The 25,195-nt window shown below is 38.9% G+C and overlaps 2 protein-coding genes across 3 annotated transcripts in view; both read right to left on the bottom strand.

Moving 5' to 3' along the window:
* The window catches only part of LOC132160220 (uncharacterized), a 28,426-nt gene extending 20,228 nt beyond the window's left edge, over window positions 1–8,198 (bottom strand). The window contains exons 1-3 of the mRNA XM_059569958.1: window positions 8,067–8,198; window positions 4,342–7,559; window positions 4,056–4,214 (exon numbers count right to left, since the gene is read on the bottom strand). Of these exons, the coding sequence (XP_059425941.1) occupies window positions 4,056–4,214; window positions 4,342–7,559; window positions 8,067–8,169 (3,480 nt within the window). The 5' untranslated portion in view covers window positions 8,170–8,198. The remainder of the gene's footprint in view (window positions 1–4,055; window positions 4,215–4,341; window positions 7,560–8,066) is intronic.
* Window positions 8,199–16,846: 8,648 nt separating this feature from the next.
* Window positions 16,847–25,195, bottom strand: part of senp7b (SUMO specific peptidase 7b) — a 28,197-nt gene continuing 19,848 nt past the window's right edge. For both annotated transcript variants that reach the window (XM_059569719.1, XM_059569720.1), the window contains exons 13-22: window positions 23,686–23,780; window positions 21,858–21,974; window positions 21,657–21,776; window positions 20,721–20,813; window positions 19,121–19,257; window positions 18,391–18,455; window positions 18,213–18,256; window positions 18,000–18,068; window positions 17,755–17,905; window positions 16,847–17,243 (exon numbers count right to left, since the gene is read on the bottom strand). In XM_059569719.1, coding sequence (XP_059425702.1) covers window positions 17,097–17,243; window positions 17,755–17,905; window positions 18,000–18,068; window positions 18,213–18,256; window positions 18,391–18,455; window positions 19,121–19,257; window positions 20,721–20,813; window positions 21,657–21,776; window positions 21,858–21,974; window positions 23,686–23,780 — 1,038 coding nt within the window. In that variant the 3' untranslated portion in view covers window positions 16,847–17,096. The remainder of the gene's footprint in view (window positions 17,244–17,754; window positions 17,906–17,999; window positions 18,069–18,212; window positions 18,257–18,390; window positions 18,456–19,120; window positions 19,258–20,720; window positions 20,814–21,656; window positions 21,777–21,857; window positions 21,975–23,685; window positions 23,781–25,195) is intronic.

The raw sequence follows: 25,195 nt of genomic DNA, 5'->3' as shown, positions 1-25,195 counted from the left end.
TCAGCGCGCTCCCCGCCTCAGATGCGCAGCACACTCGAGCGCCGCCGTTGCCCAGTCAACAGAGCGCGTTTCGCATCCAGCCCTTAGCCATTCATGCAAATGCATGGTCAGTGCTTCCAGGGGTTTCGGATTGGGTGCTAGGCATTATAAAGAGAGGCTACACGCTACAGTTTTCTCGACGCCCACCGTGCTTTTCAGCGCGCGTCGAAACTACGGTCAAAACAGAAGTAGCACACATACTTCGGGCCGAAATATCAAAACTGTTGAGCAAAGGGGCTGTAGAGCCTGTGTCTCAAAGCGAGGGGGGGCTGTACAGCAGATACTTTCTGGTGCCCAAGAGAGACGGGGGTCTCCGGCCCATACTGGATCTAAGACAGCTGAACAGGCATTGATGAAACGCAGTTTCAAAATGCTCACGACCAGGAAGCTCCTCGCGCAGATTCGCAGAGGGGACTGGTTCATGTCAATAGATCTGAAGGACGCGTATTTTCAAATACAGATAGCGTCAAACCACAGGCGATATTTGAGATTCGCCTTCGAGGGCCAGGCATACCAGTTTGCAGTCCTGCCATTCGGCTTGTCCGTAGCTCCTCGTACGTTTACGAGGTGCATGGATGCAGCGCTCGCTCCTCTTAGACTCAGAGGCACACGAGTGCTGAATTATTTGGACGACTGGCTGGTTCTGGCCCGATCATGAGCGGAGCTCATGGACCACAGAGCCGTTTTACTCGATCACCTCGAGAAGCTCGGCCTCAGTGTCAATTGGGTGAAGAGTTCGCTGAACCCCAGTCAGACGATCCTGTTTCTGGGTATAGTTCTGAACTCGTGTTCCATGACGGCGCGGCTGTCACCACAGCGCGCGATGGGCATTCAGCGTGCAGCGAGTTCTTTCCGCTGTGGCGCGACTGTGTCGCTCAAACACTGTCAAAAGATGCTGGGTTTCATGGCCTCAGCATCTCCGGTTCTGCGGCTGGGCCTGCTCCGCATGCGCCCCCTGCAGTTCTGGCTGAAGGCTCGGGTGCCGCGCAGAGCGTGGGCGTCTGGCCGGCTGCATTTCAAGGTCGATCAGAGCTGTGTTGCGGCTCTAGCACCTTGGACAGCGAACGGCTGGTACCGATCAGGTGTAAGCCTGGGGACTTCCCCGAGTGTGAAAATGGTGTCGACGGACGCCTCCACTTCGGGATGGGGAGTGCTGCTCGAAGGCAGACCGTCCTTTGGCCTATGGTCAGAATGGGAAAAGCTCCATCATATCAACTGCCTGGAAATGCTGGCAGTGGAGAACGCGCTGACGTGCTTTTGTCCCCATATCAAGGATCACCACGTCATAGTCCGTTCGGACAACATGTCCGCGGTGTCCTACATAAATCGCCAGGTCGGTCTCGGGTCCCGAAACCTGTGCAGGCTGACGGAACGCCTCCTGATTTGGGCTCAGCGCAACGTGTGCTCGCTGAGAGCAGTGCATGTGCCTGGACTGCAGAATCTGGGTCCAGACAGGCTGTCCAGAGGCAATGTTCCTACGGGCGAATGGTCTCTACACCCGCAAACAGTCCGGCTGTTGTGGCAGAGATTTGGCATGGCGGAGGTGGACCTCTTTGCGTCCCACGAAGACGCTCACTGCCCCGCGTTCTTTTCCAAGAACGAAAGCGCGCTGTCACGGAGATGGCCGTGCTGCCCGCTTTATGCGTTCCCTCCCGTCTCCCTCCTTCCGCAGGTGATAGAACGGGTGAGAGAAACGAGATGTTCAATACTGCTTGTAGCACCTCTTTGGAAGAACCAACCATGGTTCCCAGATTTGATGCAGTTAGCAGATGTCGCCCCGTGGCCGGTACCATTGAGGAGAGACCTCCTCTCGCAGGCCAGGGGCTCGATTTGGCACCCTCAACCGGAGTTGTGGTCCCTCTATGTATGGGCACTCAATGGTTACCTGCTGATCTCGCAGTGAGAGTGCTAAATACCATCACTCAGGCTAGAGCTCCGTCGACACGACGTCTGTATGCCTCGAAGTGGTCGGTGTTCTCCAGCTGGTGCACAGCTCGAGGTTATTCACCCCTTAGTTGTGAGGTGACGGAGGTCCTCTCCTTCCTTCAGGAGCTGTTGGATAAGGGCAGAGCCCCATCCACGCTCAAAGTTTATGTGGCTGCCATCGCGGCGTTTTCTGAAACGGCGTCCGGTCAGTCAATAGGAAGGAATGATTTAGTCATCCGGTTCCTCAGAGGAGCTAGGAGGCTGAATCCTCCCAGACCTCCGTCAGTCCCTATGTGGGACCTCGCGGCGGTTTTGGAGGCCTTGAAAGGTCCCCCTTTTCAAGCCTATCCAATCGATTAGCCTTCAGCATCTGTCGTTCAAGACAGTATTCTTGTTGGCTCTCGCTTCTGTGAAGTGTGTGGGTGATTTGCACGCGCTCTCGGTGAGCCAGTCGTGCTTGGAGTTTGGGCCCAATGACTCAAGAGTCATACTCAAACCTAGGCACGGTTATGTGCCGAAATCCCTCAACACACCGTTTCGGGCTCAGGTTATTGCCCTGTCTGCCCTGCCGGTGTCAGGGGAGGATGGAGACTCGAGTCTTCTTTGCCCTGTCAGGGTTTTAAGAGCTTATGTGTCTCGCTCTGCTGCCTTTCGGCAGACGGAGCAGCTATTTGTCTCGTTCGTTGGGCGTTCCAAGGGAATGGCTGTTTCGAGACAGACTCTATCCAGATGGATAGTTGACGCCATAGCGTTAGCTTACGCTTCCAGGGGCCTTCAGTGCCCGTTGGGCGTCAGAGCACACTCCACAAGAGGCATCGCCTCGTCGTGGGCGTGGTCTACTGGGATCTCCTTGCAGGATATATGTATGGCGGCAGGTTGGGCCTCGCCGTCTACATTTATCAGGTTCTATAACCTGGAGGTTCCCGCCTTGCAAGCAAGGCTGCTGTCGGTATAGGCGAATCAGGGCCCTGAGGGGAATTCTGAGTTCACGAGCGCTATGCGCTGCCGACTGTTATATGGGCAGTATTGCGTAAGACCCGCATTGCCACATTGGTCAGGCCTTGCCTCGGCTGTGTGACGTCATATTGCCGCATCTACGGATGCTGCTAGATATGGGACGGAGGGCTTTTTCCCTTTTCTGTCCTGGACTCTCTGTGAGTCCCTCAGGTGACTGTGCACTGTAAATCCTGGGCGTTGCTTCAGGTTTATTGGTGTGTGATCCCTGCGCGCACGGCGTTTTACATTGGGTTCCCGTAGCGTCTTAGCTAAGACGCAGTACGAGAGAGCTCTCGTAAGAGAACGTACTCGGTTACTAAACGTAACCTCGGTTCTCTCTAGAAGAGCGAACGAGTACTGCGTTCTCTGCCGTGCGCACGATTCACTCTGGTTCGCTTCGGCGATGAAATAAATCAGGTGAGTCAGCCTTTTCGAGCTCCTTTTATAGGTTGGGCCACACCCGTTTCGGCGGGAAGTGGCAAGAAGGGCGCGAAGCGCCCTTATTGGTCTGATGTTGCATCAGCCCGCGCTCGATAGGCTGTGCAGTTGCCGCAGAACAAGCCAATGAGCGAACGAGCCGTCTCGCCTATGGCTGTGTACTGCTGCAAATGCGCTTTACAAAAATACAAAATTAAGGATAATTTTTTGCTTCAGTATTTCGTGAAAAGAGACTTTTCCCGTAGCGTCTTAGCTAAGACGCAGTACTCGTTCGCTCTTCTAGAGAGAACCGAGGTTACGTTTAGTAACCGAGTACGTTTTCTACAAAGCAAAATTTAATGAATTGGTAAATATCATGTCTGACGATTTACAAAACTTCATTAAAAGGTAAAAACCATGTCTCCCGATATATTGCGCATCTTATGATCATATCTAATAAATGAAAATAATTTTTGATAAAAAATGTTTGTAAAAAATATTTTAATGACACGGTTTTGGCGGTTATAGAGTTCTAATGACGGTGTTCAACTATAACCGCCGGTCTCACGGTTATATACTAACCGTCACACCCCTACTAATAATTAGTTTCATTCCCCACACACTGTTGTCACGTGTAACCAAATACATAAATATATAAATGTATAGATGCTGCTTACCTTATCGATGAAGAGTTCGGATAGATGTTGATAGTAGTAACTTGATGGATCTCTCAGAGCATCATCATAACTTTCACCTCTTATCTTAATACTCAGCTCCACAATATGGTTGCCAGGACGTACTGGTCGGACCATAATGTCATCAATTTCATTTCCAGTCTATATATAAGCAAAAATAACCTTTATGAAATTTTTAGAGGAACTCACAACTACGGTGTTAAAAATATACAGTATAGTTAACTAAAATGTCATAAATAATTGTCTATTATAAATCCAATGTGCTTACCATGCTGTTTTCATTTAAAATATCATTAGAAATGTCCTGTGGTAAGTTTTGTAATGTGGTAGAGAAAGTCTTTTGAATAGTAGTTGTCAAGTCATTTAGAACAACCGTCATATCCTCGACTTTCAAGATAGGAGTTGGGATATCATCTTCTGCAGGTTCCGGTTGGACCACAGGCATTTCAGGGGTTCTAGGTACTGTCTCAGGCACCTCTGAAAGTTCAGATATTGACAAAGGTTTCTGAGATGTGACCTTTGAGATAGATACACTTGTCTCCAATTCAGGTGTTTGAGATATGACATGAGTTGTCTCTTTCATGGCATCAGCTTCTGTAATGACCTTAGGTGTCTCTGTTGCAACGTCATGTGTCTCAGATAAGAAGTCTCTGGTCCCACGCATATCTGTGTTTTCATGTCTGATTTCCACTGCAACTTTAGGTGTGTCCTGTGGAATTTTTGATGGATCTGTAACTTCATGTATATCTTCATTTAGGGTAGTTGTCAGTATATCTTTTTCCAACTTAGTAACAGTAAAATATGGCATTGTGCCTTCGAAAACTTTGAAAAGTGTTTCCTCACCACCTTGGTCTTTTTTAGTTGTGTCTTCTACCTTATCTTCCATACCTTTAGTTACAAACTCTACAATGTCAGTTTCAGGGGTACCAATTTCAAAAGAAGTATCAGGTGTGGTCTTGGATGTGATTCCAGTCGTGGTCTGACTTATGGTCTTAGTAGAAGTTTCTGTTATCTCAGTAAAAGTTCCATCAGTACTTTTCTCAGACGATTCTTCTAAGACGACAGCTTCCGTTACATCACCCAGTTCCGCAGTAGCTTCACTTGTTCCTCCAACAAAATTTTCAAGCATGTTTTCAAGAACCGTTACATCGTCTGTGGTAATGTCAAATTCAACCTCAGCAACTTCTGTTGGCTCTTTTGTCATCTCTCCAGGATTTACAATTTCAGCTATGTCCTTATCAACATGTTTGTCTTTCTCAGTAAACACAGTAGCTTCAATAGCTTCTGTAGTTTCCTGTGTCAATCTAGGTGTCTCTCCAGCTGTCACCTCAACAACTTCTGGTGTCCCAGTTATAATGTCCTCTTCCTTACCTAAATTATCATTTTCAGCATCAGATGAGTCATGTGTTTCCTTTGACAATTCATGAGTACTCTCTGTCATGGTACCTGGTAGTTCTTCATCTGTTGTGACTTCTGGTGTAGGTTTAGTGTAGGGTGCATCTTCCTTTTCATGTTTGTCAAGTAAAGTAACAACTGCAATGTCTTCTACCTCAAGTGATGTATTTACAGGTGTAGTGGGTGATAGAATTTCTGGATTTGTGGTCACATGTGAGATTTCAACAACATCCTTATCTGTCAGAGCTTTTGGCAGCCCTTCTGTGGGGGGATTAGGCGAAACCTCTTTCAGTTCTGTAGGAGTTGTCTGTGCTGGTTTCTCTGGTAAGACACTCTGAACTGGAGGTTTTTCTGTAAGAGAGTCTACTGCAGGTCTATCAGTTGACATCATTGTAGCTTCTGAAACATCTACATGCTGAATGGTAACAAGTGCTGATTTAACAGGAGTTTTAGTAACACCCAATCCATCTTCAACTTCAGTTTCGTAAATAACATTTTCAGTAGATTCTCTAGTGACTACCACAGGAGTATTAGTACTTATTCCTGGCAAGTCCCCAAGAGTTGTGGGAAGATCTGTCTCATATTTTCTTGTGGTGGAACCTACTGGAGTTCTACCAGTGGGCATCAGTGTAGCCTCTGACACAACATCAGCCTCTAAATATTGAATTGTAGCATCAGTTGATTTAAGAGGACCTTCATTAACACCCTCTCCCATATACGGTTTAGTTACAGAAATAATTTCTTCAGTAGATTCACTGGTGATTTCTTTAGGAGTATTGGTACTTATCGCTACTGAGTCCTCGAAACTTGTGGGAATGCCATAATCATATTTTCCTGTAGCAGAATCTTCTGGACTTCTAGCATTTGTCATCAATGTAGACTCTGAAACAATGTCAAACTCTTCATGTGGAATGGTAACATCTGCTGTCTTAACAAGACCCTCAGTAACATCCTGTTTCACAGTAGCCTTCACAGAGGACTCATTTATGAGTTCACTAGGTGAAATAGTGATTATCGCCAGTGAGTCTTCAAAGGATGTGGGAAGAATGTGCTCATATTTTCCTAAAGTAGAATCTTCTGGGTTTCTGTCAGTGGTCATTAATGTAGACTCTGAGACAATGCCAAACTCTTCATGTGGAATGGTAACATCTTCTGTATTAACAGGACCTTCAGTAGCATTCTTTTTCACAGTAGCCTTTACAGTGGCCTCATTTGTGAGTTCAGTAGATGAACTAGTGATTATCTCTATTGAGTCATCAAAGGATGTGGGAAAAACATACTCATATTTTCCTGAAGTTGAATCTTCTGGAGTTCTATCTGTGGTCATTAATGTAGACACGGAGACAATGTCCACCTCTTCATGTTTAATGGTAACACCTTCTGTCTTAACCAGACCCTGAGTAGCATCCTCTCCCATCTCCGGTTCCGATTCTGAATTAAGCTCTTCAGTGATTTGACTGATGATTACCATAGGAGTATTGTTGCTTATCCCTGGTGAGTCCTCCATGGTTGTGGGAATATCATGCGCGTGTTTTTTGGAAGTATAATCTTCTGGAGTTCTATCAGTGGTCAATAATGTAGACTTTGAGACAACGTCAGCTTCATGTTGAATGGAAAAAACTGGACCATCAGTAACATCCTTTCCCAACTCTGTTCCTAAATAAAGCTCTTCAGTAAAATCTTTGATGACTACTTTTGGAGAATTGCTTATTCCTAGCAAGTCCTCAAAGGTAGTGGGAATATCATAATCATATGCTCTTAAAGTAAACTCCTCTGGAGTTCTATCAGACTCTGAGACCATTTCAACCTCTTCATGTTGAATAGTAATATTTAATATTTTGACAGGACCCTCAGTAGCATCCAGTTCAACCTCTAGTTCAGTTTCTGAAATAGGTTTCCCAGTGGCCACACTTGTGTGTTCTATGGGTGAATTAGTGCTTATCTCCGTTGAGGCCTCAAAGGCTGTGTCAGGCTCTGGATTGATTCCAAGTGTCATCTGAAGCTCTGCAGCCATAGTGCTGATTTTTGCTGCAGTGGTCTGTGGTGTGATGTCCTGTGAATCTATTGCTGGCTCAAGAACCAAAACACTGACTAGGTGAGGAAAAAGAAAGAAAGAAAGTGAGGAAGTGACAGAAATAAAAGAAAATCATAAGATTAAGTTATATCAATTAATTGCATGCTCTTATTTGTTTTCAGGACATGAGGGACAAACATGTAGCCTATCGTTGAGGCTAAGTCCATGCACAAATAATTACTTACATTTGACTAAATGGAAGAATGAAGTCTAAGGATCCGGACACCTCTACTGCATTACAAGCTAATCATTACCTAAAAAGGATTAAAGTCTATTCTGAAAGCAGTGCATATCCTGAGCCAGAGAGCACTAGGTCTCTACTGATATGACTGCAGGGTCTCATACCGACATTAACAATAAAGATTAATCAGAGCATAACTTAAATCAACTGACTGCAAAATCCAGTAAATAGAAATAAGGCTTTCCAGACTTATTTTGTAGTATTTATAAAGATAGGAAATAGGAACACAGATTCATTGTTCAAGTGGCATATATTTGTTAAACAATGTAGTATCTAGACTGACCTTCTTGGGTTGTGGCCACGCTTGCTTGTGTTGGCGCAGTAGTCATTGTCTGATGTCTGCGAAAGAGAAGACAATTATAAATGTGTTTGAAGGCCAGGAACATACCCAAAATCTACAAAATCTAAACTTCTTACTGGCAACCCAGTTATACCCCCCCAAAGCCCCCCACCCGGGAAATGAATTAAACCATAAGCAGAGCTATTTCTCTAAAGCTAGTGGAAAGTGAACTAGCTTTAGCAGGGACTAAAGGTATGACTGAAATTTCTGCAGTCTGAAGTCAGGGGCTAGCTTTTACTGTTAATGGGTGGTTTTGTCTGCAAAGCGTCAGTGTGTGTAAGAAACTGGTGTTTCAGATTATTCATTTAGTGTTAGTTTTATGTTACATATGTTATAATCTGAGCTCCACACTGGACATTTGCAGATTTATATATATTTTTAAGTTTCAAAGCAGAGTACTACTGATTTGCACAATATGGTCTTTTATGCCCATGAGTCCTACCTGCATTCAGGTTGCCATGGACTGGTGGGTACACTATCATAAGACAAATATAGGAATTATTTGATTACACTGTTATTTTAGAAACAGCGGAATGTGACGTGGGTTCTTGTTTTTGTCTATATAGCACATTATTATTTTTCCATTGAAATATGGATAAATGTGCTGTGTTGACCAAGTTTGGTGGCAACTTGTGTGAGATGCAATACAGTGTAAAGCTTGAAAGTTTAAAAGTATTTTCCCTCTTCATGTACCATGATATTAACGCATATTATTATAATGGTAGATGCTTATAAGCAGTTCTCACCTTGTTGGTGTCATTGAAGCAGCTCCTACCATCTGCAAAATATCATAACAAATAGTTTGCTTCTTTTAATTTTTAAGATTTTTCAGTATATTCAGTAAAGTGCTGATTTGAGATTTATTTGTTTTGTGTCATGACATAAGCAAGGATACTTACACTTGAAATCAGAGCAAGGTGCTCAGCTGACTGGCTAAAGCTCCGGCCAATGTCAAACACACTAACGCTACTATTTTGACATTTCCTCATCCAGATCTGGTACTCTTCTTTCTCGGGTAAGCGATCCCAGAATATTTTGAAAGCCTCCCAAACTGTTTCCTGGCACACTGAGGCACACAAACAAATGCAGACAGATCTACAGATACCCATAAGCATGCCAATCCAAACAATGTAAACACACACAAACTCTATAGGAAAACACAGGAACATAAAAACAGCCAAAATATGTAGGAAAAGGTACCTATTTCTTTCTGAATATATTCTGACAAAGTATAAATGAAAAAGTGTATAAAATAGTTTTTGTTTATTAGTGCATCACTGCATTAGCTTAAGCAACATGCTAACCCAAAATTGGAATCAACTGTTACTTACATCTTCAGAGCACTTTGTTATTTGAACTATAAAGTTTGTAGAGTTGCTGTCTATGAGGGCACTCCAGATAAGTCACTTTAGAGGTTCAATTTAATTTATGCTGCCAGTAAAGACAGCAGACAGTAATGCAGCTCGCTAGGTTTTGGAAAAGAGCTAGTGAACTATAAACAGCGTAGAAGACAAAATCTGCCAAATCTCCAGCTATGAACTCTGCTGTAATTGAAATTGACATCAATTTGAATGCATACTCCTTTCATTTAGAAGACAGAAATAACAGAATTATTTAGTTATTTCTAAATTGCATAAAGAAAAAGTAATAACTAACATAATGGAAACATCTCTTATCCTTATCCACATACGTCAATTGTTCCAGACAAACGCAGTTTTTTTTTATTTCTCAATTTGTGAACCAAAATTACTATTTTGGTACGTGTCGAATACTTTCTTAAAGTATCCTGCAAGTTGAAAATTAAATGCACAGATGGGGGTTGTTAACTCTTGCTAAACATTTTGCGGCTCCAGTCGAAAGTTCCATCTACATCTGCCTGCCATACCGACTATGTATGACGACTACCAGAACTCAAGCGTGTAAGACGGCAAAGGTCACAAGTTTTCCTGGCAGAGCGAAAGATCTGATCACCATCTACAGTGATTCAGTAGCAGTTAGGAGTGCATGAGGAGCAATGAGGGAGAAACAGGGAATTCTGGCCTTTCCTACTGGAACAATTCATGTTGACAGTATTTGATTTCAAAAGCATTGTCAGACATCTCAAGCCACGCCTTTATTATCAGCCTTAAAGGGACAGTTTACCCCAAAATAAAATGTATGTCATTATTTACTCAACCTCATGTTGTTTGGATCCCAAATGATTTCAAATTTTCCATGAAACTCAGTTGAGTCAATTGAGTCATTGAGTCTAGGCTATTGTATATAGGCTATTGTTTGCATGCAACCAAAATGAAAACATCTCAAAAGCATCATAATAGTAGTTCAAATGGCTTGCACGCCTATATACACTCTTAATATATATATATATATATATATATATATATTGTCCTTTATTTACATTTATGGTTCCATTAAGAAATTCTTTCGATTTTGAAAATGTTCACTAAAGGTTTTTTGAGAAACCAAAATAGTTCTCCTAGGTATCACTGCGAGGAAAAACAAAAAGTGTACGGTATTATTTTGCTTACATCTTTGTATGAATTAATTTATTTGGCATATAATGTGGGGAAACACCAAATAATTAAATCAGTGTTTCAAACAAATTGTATTTGTTTTCAATTATAAAAATGCAAAATAGACACGTTCACAAGTCGTTTCTGACTTTTGGACCCTGCTGCACATGTAATAAAGCACCATAGTACCCTAAAATAGGGTTCCGTGGCTAAACGTAATCATCTTTCCACTGACACACTGCGATCATAACCTTTATGTAAAACAGCAACACTCGGTTCTCAAGTTTTCATAATTAGATTCACTAGGGTCATCTGGGTCCTATCAATGCAACATCGAGAAAGATTATTCTCAGCGGTGGTCTCCAATAGAGTTTAATACTTTGATTGCATCTAACTTCACAGGCTAATATGTGAACTTTAGAAAGAGCATGATGTGGAAAAGTATGTTGAGTGGGTCTGAATATTTGAGCAAGCTTATAAGTAAGACAGAGACAAAGAGACAGTGTGTTTCTGACGTTTTGAAACCGTGGTTGAAATATGTGGTTACTTGGACATTAATGGAATTGGTCAGGTTGGCTTAGTTTATTATTATTGATGAAAAGTACAGAAGCATGAGCTAATTTTTCTCACATAATGATCTCAAAGATCATCCATTTACACTATAGAAGTCATCTGCAACATACTGTACCTTACAATAACCATTTTAGGTGACTTGCCCAGAATCTCTCAAAAGCAACCAAAATGTCTGTTTCTTACCTCGCAGGTGAAAGTAGTTGAGATGATTCCGTACTGCCTGTTGCACTGTCTCATGTGAGCAAAGTTTAACTCCACTGGGAAACAGAAGGTCTCTTTTCCATCTAGAAAGGGCTGTTTTCCCCTCACTGGACCAGGTTTTATCTTTTAATGGCACCAACGAGTGATTCAAAACTTCATCGGTGTCCAAAAAAGTTGTAAATCCATTTGGTAAATAATCCTCAGAATCTGATAAGGAACAAAGAACACATGGTCACAACACAGCAGGCACCACAAAACTCCTCAAGGTGTTCGTGTAGAGTAGATACATACCTGCATCTAAGGAAAAATGCCCGGACAACAACAATATCAAAACCCACCAAATGCATTTAAAAGATAAATCAGGCATAATGATTCCTTATTCCGGGACACTTTAAAGAAAAAGTTGTCAATTTTTAGTTTACTGACGGATGCAATTCAGGCATCCCTCCTTACAGTACATAGTTGAATTAATTAGTCTGCATTATCACTAGATCCTTTCGTTGTCACAGAGGGATGCGATCACGTAGCTTTTAGCTGACGTCTCCACATGCGGCTTAGCAGATGGCTCTTTGGAAGATTTTTCTTTGCCCTCTAATCCTATTAGTTAATTCTTCTGAGGAAGCTTGTCGAGAAGTCAGTGATACTCCTTTATTGCCCACCTGTGGGATCCTTCTGGATTGCCGAGATTTCCATAATTTGTAATTTGCGGTCAGATCCATTGAGTAGTTAAATTATGAGTGGCTTCCTTGCTGCCAATGTCTGAAATGGAATTTCAAGTTGCAATGATATAATTGATTAATTGCGCAATCTAACATGCAAGATCTCTTGCTAAGTGTTTGACTAGATTTGACATCCTGTAGGGTTAGCCCGTTGTCTACAAGTTTGCCACGTGCCGTGACCATACAGCTTACAAGAACTTCATCTTTATTGTGTTTTGGGTGTGTTCCATCATGGCAGGGGATCGTATGAACAGATGGCACAAGAGTGGGCCAAACAATTCCAGGTTTCATAAGGTATCAGTGGTTCGGTGGAGGATATTAAAACCACAGCTATTCATTCAACATATATATAGAGTTGAATTAACTCTAAATTACTGTTTGTAAAGTAGGGTTTCTGCCAATAGACGATGATAGAGTATCATGTTAAATAATATTATGGCTTATTTGTTCTATCATATTTATTTGTATGCGTTTTTACAGTGTTGCACATTTTAACCAATCATACACAATTCCGCTGACTTCATGAATTCAATGGCCAATCAGAGGCGTTCAGATGAGTCATTGCTGAAACACCGGAGTTTTATTGTTGAGTAAGTGTGCTCACTGAACTTTGCAAATTCTTTCCTTATAAACAACAAAGTGCAGATGTACGTGCGATGTAAGTATAAGCTTCACCGATTATAACGGGAGTGTTTGAAAGTTCACAAACTCTAACTAGACTGAAGTCAGTGATGTCCGTTGATAATATACATGTTAGTTAGCTGCTGCTTGAATAACCGATGAACTGTAAGCATTATAATTATAATTAGTAACTAACAATATTTTTTTTACTGAATTATTATCATGTTAAATACAAATTAAAAATCTTATTAAATATATTTTTGACATATATGTAGTTAATAGTTTACACTAACATAAGGCCTTACTCTGGAGTTGGGTCACTTTCCTGCTATAAAACTAAGTAAATAATTCAATAAATTAACAAATAATATCAGTGATCTCACAGGCTGATGACATATGGAGCATATCGCCCAAAACTATTGTAAAGATAAATTCTGAATGCTGGCTTGTCTGAAATGTTATGAAGACACTTTTTTGCAAGTTTGCAGTTTAGTACATAGAAAACAGCTATGTATGCCATAGTTGGTTAAGTGTTGTATGTTCAGCCAAGATGTTCTGAGAGACAGATAGACAGACAGATTTCTCTTTGGAAGTGTGAATGTTAAGAGTGCCAGATGGTTCCGACACTGAGCTGATGGACTCTGGTTTAAATCCGTTGAGTTTGATGGTAAAGGGTGTTTGACGGGAAGCAGGCGGTGGGTGTGACAGATCAAATCCTGTGTGACATCTGCCATATCTGTAGCTTTGTGTTCTCTCTTTTCACTTCTTCCATCTTTGATTCTTTCACTCGTCCAACTAACAATGTTCAAAAGTGCACCAAAATGCATTCTTAAATTCTTCACCAATATGAAGAACTTTCCACCACATCTCAATTCACCATTCATTCTATAGTATATTTATTTTATAATTTTTTATACATTTTTGTTTTATTTTAGTAATTTTTAGGTAGTTCAGTTAAACTTACTTCAACAGTTTTTGTATTATTTCAGCTTAAATCATTTCCTGAAAACACTTTTGGATAATTTCACAATTATTAGTGATATGATAGCACTGAAAACAATATTTTTTATGATTAAAGTTTTTATGATAACAAAAGTTTCTGTAATGGTTCCATGTGACCTTAATGGCCTTTTAAAAAGATTTTCAAATGGCGATGATGATTAAGCTGAACAGTCATTCTGGTAATTATGACATTATGACAATTATGTCACGGGTCCACTTATCACAACTTCTCACTTCAGCAGGAGGTTGTGTTAGCGTTTAGGTAACTTTGGCTTCACCTGTGTAACAGTCAGTGTCCTGAATTAAAATATCTTAGAGAGAGACAAAGGAAGGGTTGGAGCAGGTCGACACGGCAGAACTCCAACACCTTGAATTCAGACAGACCTATTTATAAAACAAACCTTGCGCTTTCTTTGTCTGCAAAACTATTTCGAGCACAAAGGACACAGTTAGCTCCAGACAGTGACAGTGACATTTCAAGAAGGTTTAATGATTAGACTTTAGTTATTGGATAAAATGGTAAGTCGTTGGATGCTCGCCTAGCAGAGATCTGGGTGACTATCCAGACAGTCAGATAAGCATTTCATCTTCAGTCACTTCCATTCACACTTACTGTACTTGGTTGATATGATTTAGCAGAAAGCCATCTAATTGCTGAAGCTATTTTCAAATAATTCTGATAAAAAAAAAAAAAATTTTTTATGAATATTTCTATTATTAACTATATATATATATATATATATATATATATATATATAGTCCTGTAGTCAGCTAGGACAGAACCAGAAAGCAGTAGCCTTGTTGTGAGAGTAGATTATGGGGTATAAATTAGGGTTGAACGGGCGTGCGAGATTTCCTCTTTTTAGAGCCTAATTCAGATCTAATCTCAGATTCTAGTCCAGATTAACTAATCTAGGGCCGTATAGTATAAAGTTGGAGCACTGGGCTTGACATGGGCTCAATCAGGCTACTTCCATTGTCAGACGTGATTAGAGCAAAACCCAACAATGATCCTAAATCCCACACGCAGCACCCCAGTCAGGCCTGGAGTTTAAGGCTAACTCTCATGTGGGAGGATCAGTACTTCTATTAATAAACACAAATCATATACCGAATACAGGCGGGCGTCCCAAAGTCTTCTATTTTACGTTTCTAGTTTAATTAATTTTTTTTTTAAATTGAGAGATTACATAACCAGCAAACGAATTTGAAAAAAAAAACAAACCTTCACTCCAATGATTAAAAATAATAAAATAAAATAAAACAATTTTGGAAAAACAGTAAACAGTTAAAAAGTGTCTAGTGAATTTTAAGGTGCATTTTAGACAAGTCAAAACAAAACAATAATAAAAAAAGATATGGCAGGTGGCCGTTCTTATACAGGTACAGCAATAATCTCTTAATTTTCCTTGAGGAATCCTTCACTATCCCCAGGAATAATCTTCTAGTGAAAAACACTTGAATTAGTGAGAGAAAGAGAGGACATTCAGGACAACCAGCAGTGGCTGCTTTAAATCCCATTCCCATCTGCTCCAGGCCAACACACGCCTGCTCTCCTCCAAATCCCAGTCCGTTCATGAACAACACTACTCCTCAATATAGGATCAGCTTCATATATAGCAATGATATATATATATATATATATATATATATATATATATATATATATATATACACACACACACATACATATATGAAATGTTCTAATTTTCAGAGGGGATTTAGTCCTCTGATAGACCCACAAATTGTTGCACAGTTTAAAAAAAAAAGTCCATTTACCACTAAATACTTAATTCTTCACTGTCATGCATCCAATTAATACAAATGTATAATTATTTTCCTTGGAAGAAGAAAAATGCACACGAAAAACCAATCAGCACTGGCCATCAAAGCTTTTTCCAACAAAATGCTTAAAGTAGCCCAGCGGGGGCTGATAATGCCTGTACAGTCAAAGCGGACTTTAATTTTCTTTAAAAAGTCTTTCATTTCTTTTCATCCCTCTCCATTTTTAAAGTTTTCCATTAATGAAAAGCATTTTAAATACATGGCAGGTACTGGTTAAATAAAGTTTATGATGTTTATTATTATTTTAGTAGGCAGTGAGGGGTACAGCTGAGCTCTGGCCAATTCATACAAACACAAGTGAAAGCGTGCCGATGCTTTGTTTCAGTTTCATCATAAACATTTGTGTTTTTGTGTGCCTCTGGAAAAAGGGCTGTTTTTATGTTCTTTTTTTTTTTCTTTAATGGAGCATATAAGTGCATTATGGGGTTTCCAGTCCTGCTTCATTCTCAGGAACACAATGCTTGTTTGTAGTGATGGCACTATTGCTTCCAGCTGTGGCTGTCAGTGATATAATTACATGAATATTATTCAGTCACTCACTCCCTCCAAATAAGATCATTACATTATCACATTTTTAAGCAATTTACTACTATTGTGTGAATAAAATGTAATCATGTAATCTATAAAAAAGTAACTGTAATCTGATTACGAACACTAGTTTTGGAATTTACTTCAATTACTTTTTTTACATTCTCTTTTGGAATCTGGTTATATAATCTAGATCTAAAAAAAGGTCATTTCGACTTTGTATCTCACAATTTGTACCCCAAACAAAATTGTTATATAACAAATTAAATTTCCAATTCTGAAAAGAAAATTACGACTTTTGCAATTGTGTGAAAAATGTCAAAAATTGTGAGATTTTTTTTTACAATTGTGTGAAAAGGGCAGATTTGTGAGATATAAACTCTCGAATTCTCGATTCTGAGAAGAAATGTCAGCATTATAAGATAAAAACTTGCAATTGTGAAATAAAGTCTAAATTGTGAGATTACAAATTTCCAATTGCGAGATAAAAACTGTGCGATAAAAACTTGCAATTGTGAGAGATTTGTAAGATATAAACTCAGTATTTCAAGATATATAAATTCACAATTCTGAGTAAAAAATGTCTGAATTATGAGATAAAAACTTAAAATAAAAACAGTCAAATTTGTTAGATCTAAAATCAGAATCGTAATATATATAGTATATATTCCTAATTCTATGAAGCGCCTAAATTGTGAGATAAAAAATTCAAAATCCCAAATCAATTTAAAATATTCAGCTCCTTTTTTATTTAAATAACCTACATGTTTGTGTGGAAATTAATAAAACAGATGGAATTTAAGTCACATTTAAAAGCCATTTTAATACAAATAAATACAAAGTTAAATTATAAATATATCCTTTATCTGTTAATCAGTAGAAAAACCAAATAAAATGAAACCGAACAAGCACTTAAACAAATCAAATGGCCCTAATGATCAGTTTAGTGCCAGGACATGTCACGGCTGTTATTATTTAGCGCTCTGCTCAGCCCCGCCCCCCTGTCTTCGGTAAATCTGCAGAACCAGCTCCCGTAGCTCCTCCCTCTTCCTGCGCACCTGATTCCTCGGAAACCAAAGGTCCAATCGCAGCGGGAGATCAAAGTGCACCACTGGATTCTGAGCGGAAAAACAAAAACAAAAAGAAGCGTTGAGCGGAAGTTTAACGAATCAAGGACAAATCTGTAAAACTTTAAAAACTAAATAACTAAAATAAACATTACACATTTTAGCACAGCTTGTAAGACTTTTTTGATTGTTGTCATGTCATGCTTACTGATTTCATAATATAATGATTATAAAATAAATACAATTATATATTTTTTTGTTTGTCCCAAAACCTTCATACCCAGTTGACTTCATACTTGGCCATTTCTAGTTCAGTATGTGCTTTAACACAAACCAGGATTCAACTCAAAGGCTGCAAAACAAACAGGTGTAACTTGAGTTTCTGAGATCCCAATCTATTACTGACTTTACTGAAAATCCCACTCAATAGCAAATGTCAGGTTACGTTTCTGACATTTACCACTGAGGAAACCAAAAAGCTCTGACCTGGAACTAAACGCACCACAGAACACGAGGTATCGGGACAAAGACCGAATTCTGCTCTTAAGCCAGTCTGAAGTACCTGCAGGAAGCTCTCCACATACTGCAGCAGGTACAGGCCGCAGTCGCTGCTGTTGTCCTGCAGCGGGACCCTGCACAGACTCCCGCTTATGCTTTCACTGGTAAAAGCTCGAGTGCTTCCTTTCCGAACCTCCCATTCCACCTGCAGATACCTGCGGGATAGGTGACATTTCTCTTAGAGTTCAGTATTCAGTTCTCTGACATGATCGAATGCAGTAAAACATTCGGATTGCATGAACGACTCACTCGCGTAACAGCGTGTAGATCCGCTGGTGGTACGACAGCTTCAGAGAGTCCATGACCAGAATACAGGGCCTGAGGGCAAACCAGGAAAAGAGATCAATAACTGGATCAGAAACCAATCTCACACGCCGTGAAAAAGTATTCGCCCCCATGCTATTCTCTATGGTGGTTGCACATTTGTAATACTGATGAAGATGGTAGATTGAATATTGGTACCTCCTGCAGATGGTCTCTCTTGTGCAGCTGTGTACTGTGCAATCCTAAAAACACACAAAAGCCATTCATGACATATTGCTGTAAATAAAAACTCAAAATGTGCATGAAAGTTTAAAATGAATACTAACGATGCCTTATAAGACACCTGGTAATATCCACTGATATTATTAGTATTTACCGGTAGGTTGTGGGGTCTCAGCTCACTGGGTTTTAATTTGTTTCCTTTTGGTCGCTGTGAACTGTCTGGAATAACAGAAAAGAGAGTCTCAAATAACTTTTCTTTGTTTTATTTTTGTTCTTTCTGCATTACTTTTTTAAAAATTGGCATCCCTTTACAATAAAGGCATAGAACAACTGTTCTTTGGAAAGACAACTATTAGATATGTTTAAAAAATATTATCTAACAAAATAAACTTGGCATTAAAAAACAATATGATCTCTAATAATAATTAATCATAAAAATGGCACAATCTAATATTGTATAGTTTTCTAAGAATTCAATGCAAGAAATGTTTGTAATGAACACATTCTCAATATTTTACATGGAAGCCCTGCATGATTTTCCTTAATATTTTGACCTAAGAACATCTGAAAAAAAAATAAAAGAAATTCTGAAAATGTAATAACTATTTTTAAACATTTTCTAATTATTTAATAAATATTATATACATACATACATACACATATATATATATATATATATATATATATATAATTAGTTTTTGCTTTTTTAGCATTTCAATTTAAACAAAAAAAAATGCCTTGAAAACTAACTGAAATAAAATGTTTATAGAATATATATATATAGACACACACACACATTTTAGTTCATGTCCATTTCATTTTAAGTAACAAAACATTTTTAGTTTTAGTTCACTTTATTAATTCTGTTGATGTGCGTATGCTACCTCTTTGACAATCCCCTGCAGAGCTGGCTTTAGCTGTCTGACTCTTATCCTGCGACACAAGGCCTTTGTTTCTCCACGGTACCCACTCAAGCCCTTCCCGACCAGGAAAACAGATCACCACGAGGTACCAGTGAGCCCTGGACCGAGAGCAAACAGAGCAGGAGAGGAAGTGGAAGTCAGTGATCAGTGATAAAGCCTTGTTTCCATTGCAGAAAACACCCTGCAGCAGTAGGACAGGATTTTACTGCTAAATAATAATAACTTTCTGGACATAATATTTATGTATTTGCTCTGAAAAGGCTAAACCATGATATTTATTTAAATCTAAATCTAATTTATTACAAAGATTGAAAAAAAAAAAAAATACATTTTGTCCCTGTTCCTTACTAAATAAACACAAGAAATGATATTTACCTATAAATATGAATGCAGACACTTCCCCAAACATTTACTGAGTAATGATGCAAAATAACCAAGAATAGATTCATTCAAATGGATCAACGTAACTAATTCATGGAAATTTACTAACTTGGATAAAGACTGCAGAACAGAAGTCTATTAATACAAATGTTGCTTAAAATCATAATCACCAGCAACATCATCATAAAAACGCTTTATCACCAAGTCCTAGTACAAGATCTGCTAATCCCTGAACTGGGACGGTTTGTGAATCATCTGTGCCATGTCGTACTGTGCGAGTGTGTGCACGTCCACGTACAGTGTGTGTCCTGCGGGGCAATTTGCTTTTATGGGAACATAGAGTACCACACGGGAATTGCCTGTTCTCTCGCAGTTTGGCAATACAGACTTGTTGCTTAAGCTCAATCTAACATGCTCTGTTGTCGTCAGATATCCAACATCTACACAGGCCTTCAACATGCATCCTGGATATTTAACAAGAGAACATTCTGTAAAGTGTGTCTGAGATGTCGTAACTATTTGCGAGGCTTCGTGAAACGCTCTGACATTGAAAGTGCACGTTGTCTCATTTTCATTGGTGACAGCTTGTTCTGTTCCAAATAATGAATGGTGATGCTCCTGAAATACTGATTATAAATAAACAAACTAGCAGAATTTAATACTTAAAAGCAAGGATGTATTAAATGTATCAATGTAAAAAAAAAAAAAAAAAACTTTCATATAAATGCTGTTTAATGCTATGAATTTATAATGGAATCCTAAATATCTAAATGTTTCAAAAAAAAAAAGAAGATAATATTGCAGAACAACTGTTTTCAATATTGGTAATACTGAGAAATGTTTATTGAGCAGCAAATCAATTATGTTGAAAATTAAGCTTTGCATCGGAGAAATAAATTACATTTTAAAATATATTCAGATAGAAAATGTATTGTATTTTTTGTATTGTAATGTTACATCACAATGTGACTGTTTTGACTGTATTTTTAATTCAATAAATGCAGCCTTGGTGAGACATTAAAAAAAAATACTTCATTCCATATTATTAAAAAAATAATAATAATATAATAATAATAATAACTTAATTAATATAATTAATAATTCAAAGTTATTTTATCCAATATTTAGTGTCTATTTGAACTATGCATGTGTGTGTTTTAAATTTAAATTCCTCACTTACTCCTGATTTACGGGTATAAAAAGGTAGTCTTTGCTAAAGATGTCCACATGACGGGTCCATGTTCTCACTCTCTGATGTCGACTGTACGGAGCTCTGTGGAAAAAAACACCACACAGTCATTCACATTAGCAAGAAGAATACAGTTTATACAACAAACAAACAAAAATAAATCCTTAAAGATACATTAAAGGGATAGTTCATCCAAAAATCTAAAATTACTCATGATTTATGATATGTTTACATCCTACAACTTCGCTGGAATGCCACTCTCTCTTGAACAAGTGTACGACAGTTAACAGAAGCTAGAGATTACGGTTTAAAAAGTTGTAAATATGGCTTTTTTTCTTGCACAAATGCATCGATTCACGTCAGGAGGTCTTTATTAACCCCCCAGAACCATGTGAGGCACTTTTTATAATGGATGGATGCACTTTATTTGGGCTTAAAAGTCTCGACCCCCATTTACTGTCATTATAAAGAGCCAGGATATTTTAGTAACACTTTATTTTATGGTTACATCTATTAATTGCTTATTAGCATGTGTATTACTAGAATATTAGCCATGTATTAGTGCCAATTAAGCACATATTAATGCCTAATTCTACATGACCTTATTCTACATCCCTACTCCAAACCAATACCTAAACTTAACAACTACTTACTAACAATTAATTATCAGAAAATGTAGAATTTACTGAGAGAAAAGTCTTATTTATTAGTAATAAGCGACTAATGGATGTAACTGTAAAATAAAGTGTTACTGATATTTTTTATATAACTCTGATTGTATTCGTCTGAAAGAAGAAAGTCATGTACATTTACGATAGGTTGAGGGTGAGTAAATCATTTTTGGGTGAACTATCCCTTTAACTTGCATTTTTGGGTGTACTGTCTCTTTAAAACCTGTATAAAACACTATAAAAGGTGATTTCTTACGTGCTGCCAGTCTCTTCAGGGCGGCTTGTGTTTTTCCGAGTGAGTTGCTTGTAAAAGAAGCTGCTGAAGATGTGAGATCTTTCGGCCACATCTTTGTCGGCTCTTTCCAACAGAAGGTACCTGAAGGGAGTATTTAATATCGGGGAAAATATCAGATCTAATTTTACAAGCTGAAACCCTCATAAGTACCATCAGACTCACTTGAGGTAGAAGTCGATGATGACGTCGTTGAGAAACTCGCCATCCTTGAGGCACTCCAGGTCCTCGGTGGTCACGGTAATGCCGCCCTTGGAGGGGGGAGGCGGGTACTGGATCAGCCTGGTGGAAAAAAGTTCAAACAAGCTCCTCACAGAAAATGTAACTTCAGCTTCCAAAAATACAATCCTCTGCGCTAATCATGACATATCAATATTGACTTACAAATTAAATCTAAATTTCACTGCCTGTATGGAAACTTCAACAACTTGATGGAAAGTTAGTGGTATGGAAACCTCTCTGAAGGGCCAGGGAACGTCAGCGTTTGGGTTCCAACTACTGAGCTTACGGCTTAATCATTGCCTTCAAAGAAGAAATTAAAGGTGAAGTGTGTCACTTCTGCACCTCTAGTGGCACCTAACTGAATTGCAAAAATAATAAGTATAAAAAAAGGTTTCCTGTCTTCAATGGTGCAAAAGACAATGCATATATATATATATATATATATATATATATATATATAAATATGTATGTTATTCAAACTGTTATTTATTAACTTAAACATTAATTATATAAGGGGCATTAAGGGTTCCACATAAATGTCAGGAAAAAAAAGGTAATATGTTTATAATTTTACATAATTATAGTTGCATTACACTTCCTAAAGACTTGTTTCGTTGATTTATTTGTTATAGCTCTAATATTTATTTTGACTTTAGTGCACCGACTTCATAAAAGGACAAATGATTGATTGTAGGATGACATTTTAGCACTTCTGATTCCATCATCCTGAAATTAATGCCTTTCTGAATGTGTTTTTTGTTGAATGTCTGAAGTTCTGTGGTTAACACAGGCAGACTATATATTCACATTCTTTTCTACAACATAAATTGCATCAGTAATACCACCTTGCGATTTTCTAAAAGCTTTTACTTGTCTTGAAATGGCCAGTTTCTATCAAGTGGCCGGATAAAAAAAATTACAATTTTGTCGTCATGAATAACTCACCCTCATGTTGTTTCAAACCTGTATGAGCTTTGTTCATCTTCAGAACACAGATTAAGATATTTTTGATAAAATCTGAGAACTTTCTGACCCTCTATAGACAGCAATGCAACTAGCGTGGTTCAAGCGTAATGTTATGAAGCTATAAGAATACTTTTTGTGTGCAAAAGACAGAAACAACAATAACGACTATTCAACAATTTCTTCTCTTTGTCAACCTTCCGACAGGTGTTCAGGTGAGTCCTCAACAGATGTGTTATTTTTATTTTTTGTGCACAAGAAGGATTGAACACTTCATTCGTGTTGCTATCTATGGAGGGTCAGAAAGCTCTCGAATTTCATCAAAAAATCTTAATTTCTGTTCTGAAAATGAACTAAGGTCTTCCAGGTTTGGAATGACATGAGGTTGAGTAATTTATGACAGAATTTTCATTTTGGGGTGAACTAAACCTTGAACAGGTCATGCTGAATTCCTTCACTCACTAGCATTTAGGCTTCAAAAATGTATAAAACTTGTGAAGATTTTGCGAAGGTTATCATGATGAACACAATATGTAAGAATCATAAACTTTTGTCTTTAGCTGATTTTCCCCTATACTATAAAAGCCAATGGAAAAATCCTATTGTATTTTTGTTGAAGGAACCAGTGTGATGTTGCTGGGTTGGCTTACAAAAATAAGTCATCACCGCAGCGCTCTATCTCACATTTAATATACATATTTTTTTACATTTTCAATGAACCTGTATGCATAAAAATATATAGCTCCCTTCATATTTTTTAGTGTCATCATATTTGAGGCCTCTTGGCATGAAACATCAAATCCAGTACCTGCGTGGTGAGCTCTGTTGCCGGCTGTGGCTCCGGAGGGGTCTTCTGACTGTTGGCTCTCTTAGCAAGCTGCTGGTCCCACTTGTGTTCTCCAGCTGGGGAAAAGTGAACCAGGTCAGATCTGAATCAAAACAGCTGGAGATACTCCAACTGCCTGTGATTGCAGTATCCAAACCCACTGACCTTTTCATTGGCTACGAGAAAGTCAACAGGTTACTCGGTTTTCATTCGAGCGCGCAAATTACATTTGATTTCGTTCAAAAGAGGATTGTAAATATAGGTTGGGAAAATGTAAAGAGAGCAAACATGATGTGATCAAAGTGCCAGTAGACTTGAGGGCGATATGAGTTCAGAAGAAGGAAAATGAAAAGTGAGAATAGCGACGCCATGTGCTGCCTGTTTAGGGCGGCTAACTGGGCTCCATCTCTGTTGAGCGCTGAGCCAGCTCGTAAAACGCAAGAAAAGAAAGAAAGGAGAACGCGTCTGAGGTGGCCTACTTCCATTGCTGCCAGCTGGCAACATTGAAACCGAAAATAAAGAAACGTGTCACGCCCCAAGAGTCCTGACGCCCACACGCAGATGTTGCCCCAAAAAAGGTCCACAAATTTACTAAAGTTGTAGGACCCCCAAAGTGCAGCCGCTATGAGCCCCTCATCCACGTAATAAAGTCTCTGGAGAGAGTGACACAATGGCCACTTCCACAGAACCGAGAGAGAGGGAACCGCTCAGCTACTATCCATAAAGACAGCCAAGTTTCCTTCTCTGTTCCATATCTACACACCAGCACAGCCTCCATGGACCATGGCTAACCTCACTCCTGCTCTTATATTGGGCCGTATAATTCCACCGGTGCCTCTATCATGCCTGCACTCAAATATCTGCCAATATCTGGCCAACCCATTGAACACTGTAAGAGGAAGCGACTGAAAGGGACAAATGAATGGCTGGGTGTATAGAAGGACAAATGAATGTCCAGATAGACAAAAGAATGAAGGAAATATGGATGGATGGATGGATGTTAATGGATGGATGGTCAAATTAATGGAAAGATAAAGAAATTAAGGATGGATGGACAAAGTAATGAACAATGTATGGATATATGACTGAATTAATGATTTAATGGACAAAATTAAAGATTTAAGACAAAATATATATATGAAAGGTTGAAGGAAAGTGAAGGCTGGACAGAAAAAAGAAACAGATGGGTGGAATCAAGGATAAACAAAAATGGATAGACACATAAATTGGATGAATGGGTGAATTAATTGAATAATGGATGGACAAAGGAATTAAGGATGGATGAATGATGGACAGATGGACAAATTAATGAATCATATATGGATGAAAGACTCAATCAATGGACAAAAAATGGATTAAAGATTAAATAAACAAAAATAATGAATGATAACAAACCTGAAGGAATGAAAAGATGGATGGAATGATGGATAAAAAGAAATTGGATGGATGAATGAATGAAAAAAAGGGTAGGATGGATGGATGGATGATAAGA

This window comes from Carassius carassius, chromosome 16, assembly GCF_963082965.1.
Source record: "Carassius carassius chromosome 16, fCarCar2.1, whole genome shotgun sequence".
Classification (NCBI taxonomy): Eukaryota; Metazoa; Chordata; class Actinopteri; order Cypriniformes; family Cyprinidae; genus Carassius; species Carassius carassius.
Note: the sequence above shows the minus strand (reverse complement) of the source record. Positions and strands in the feature narration are given on the sequence as shown.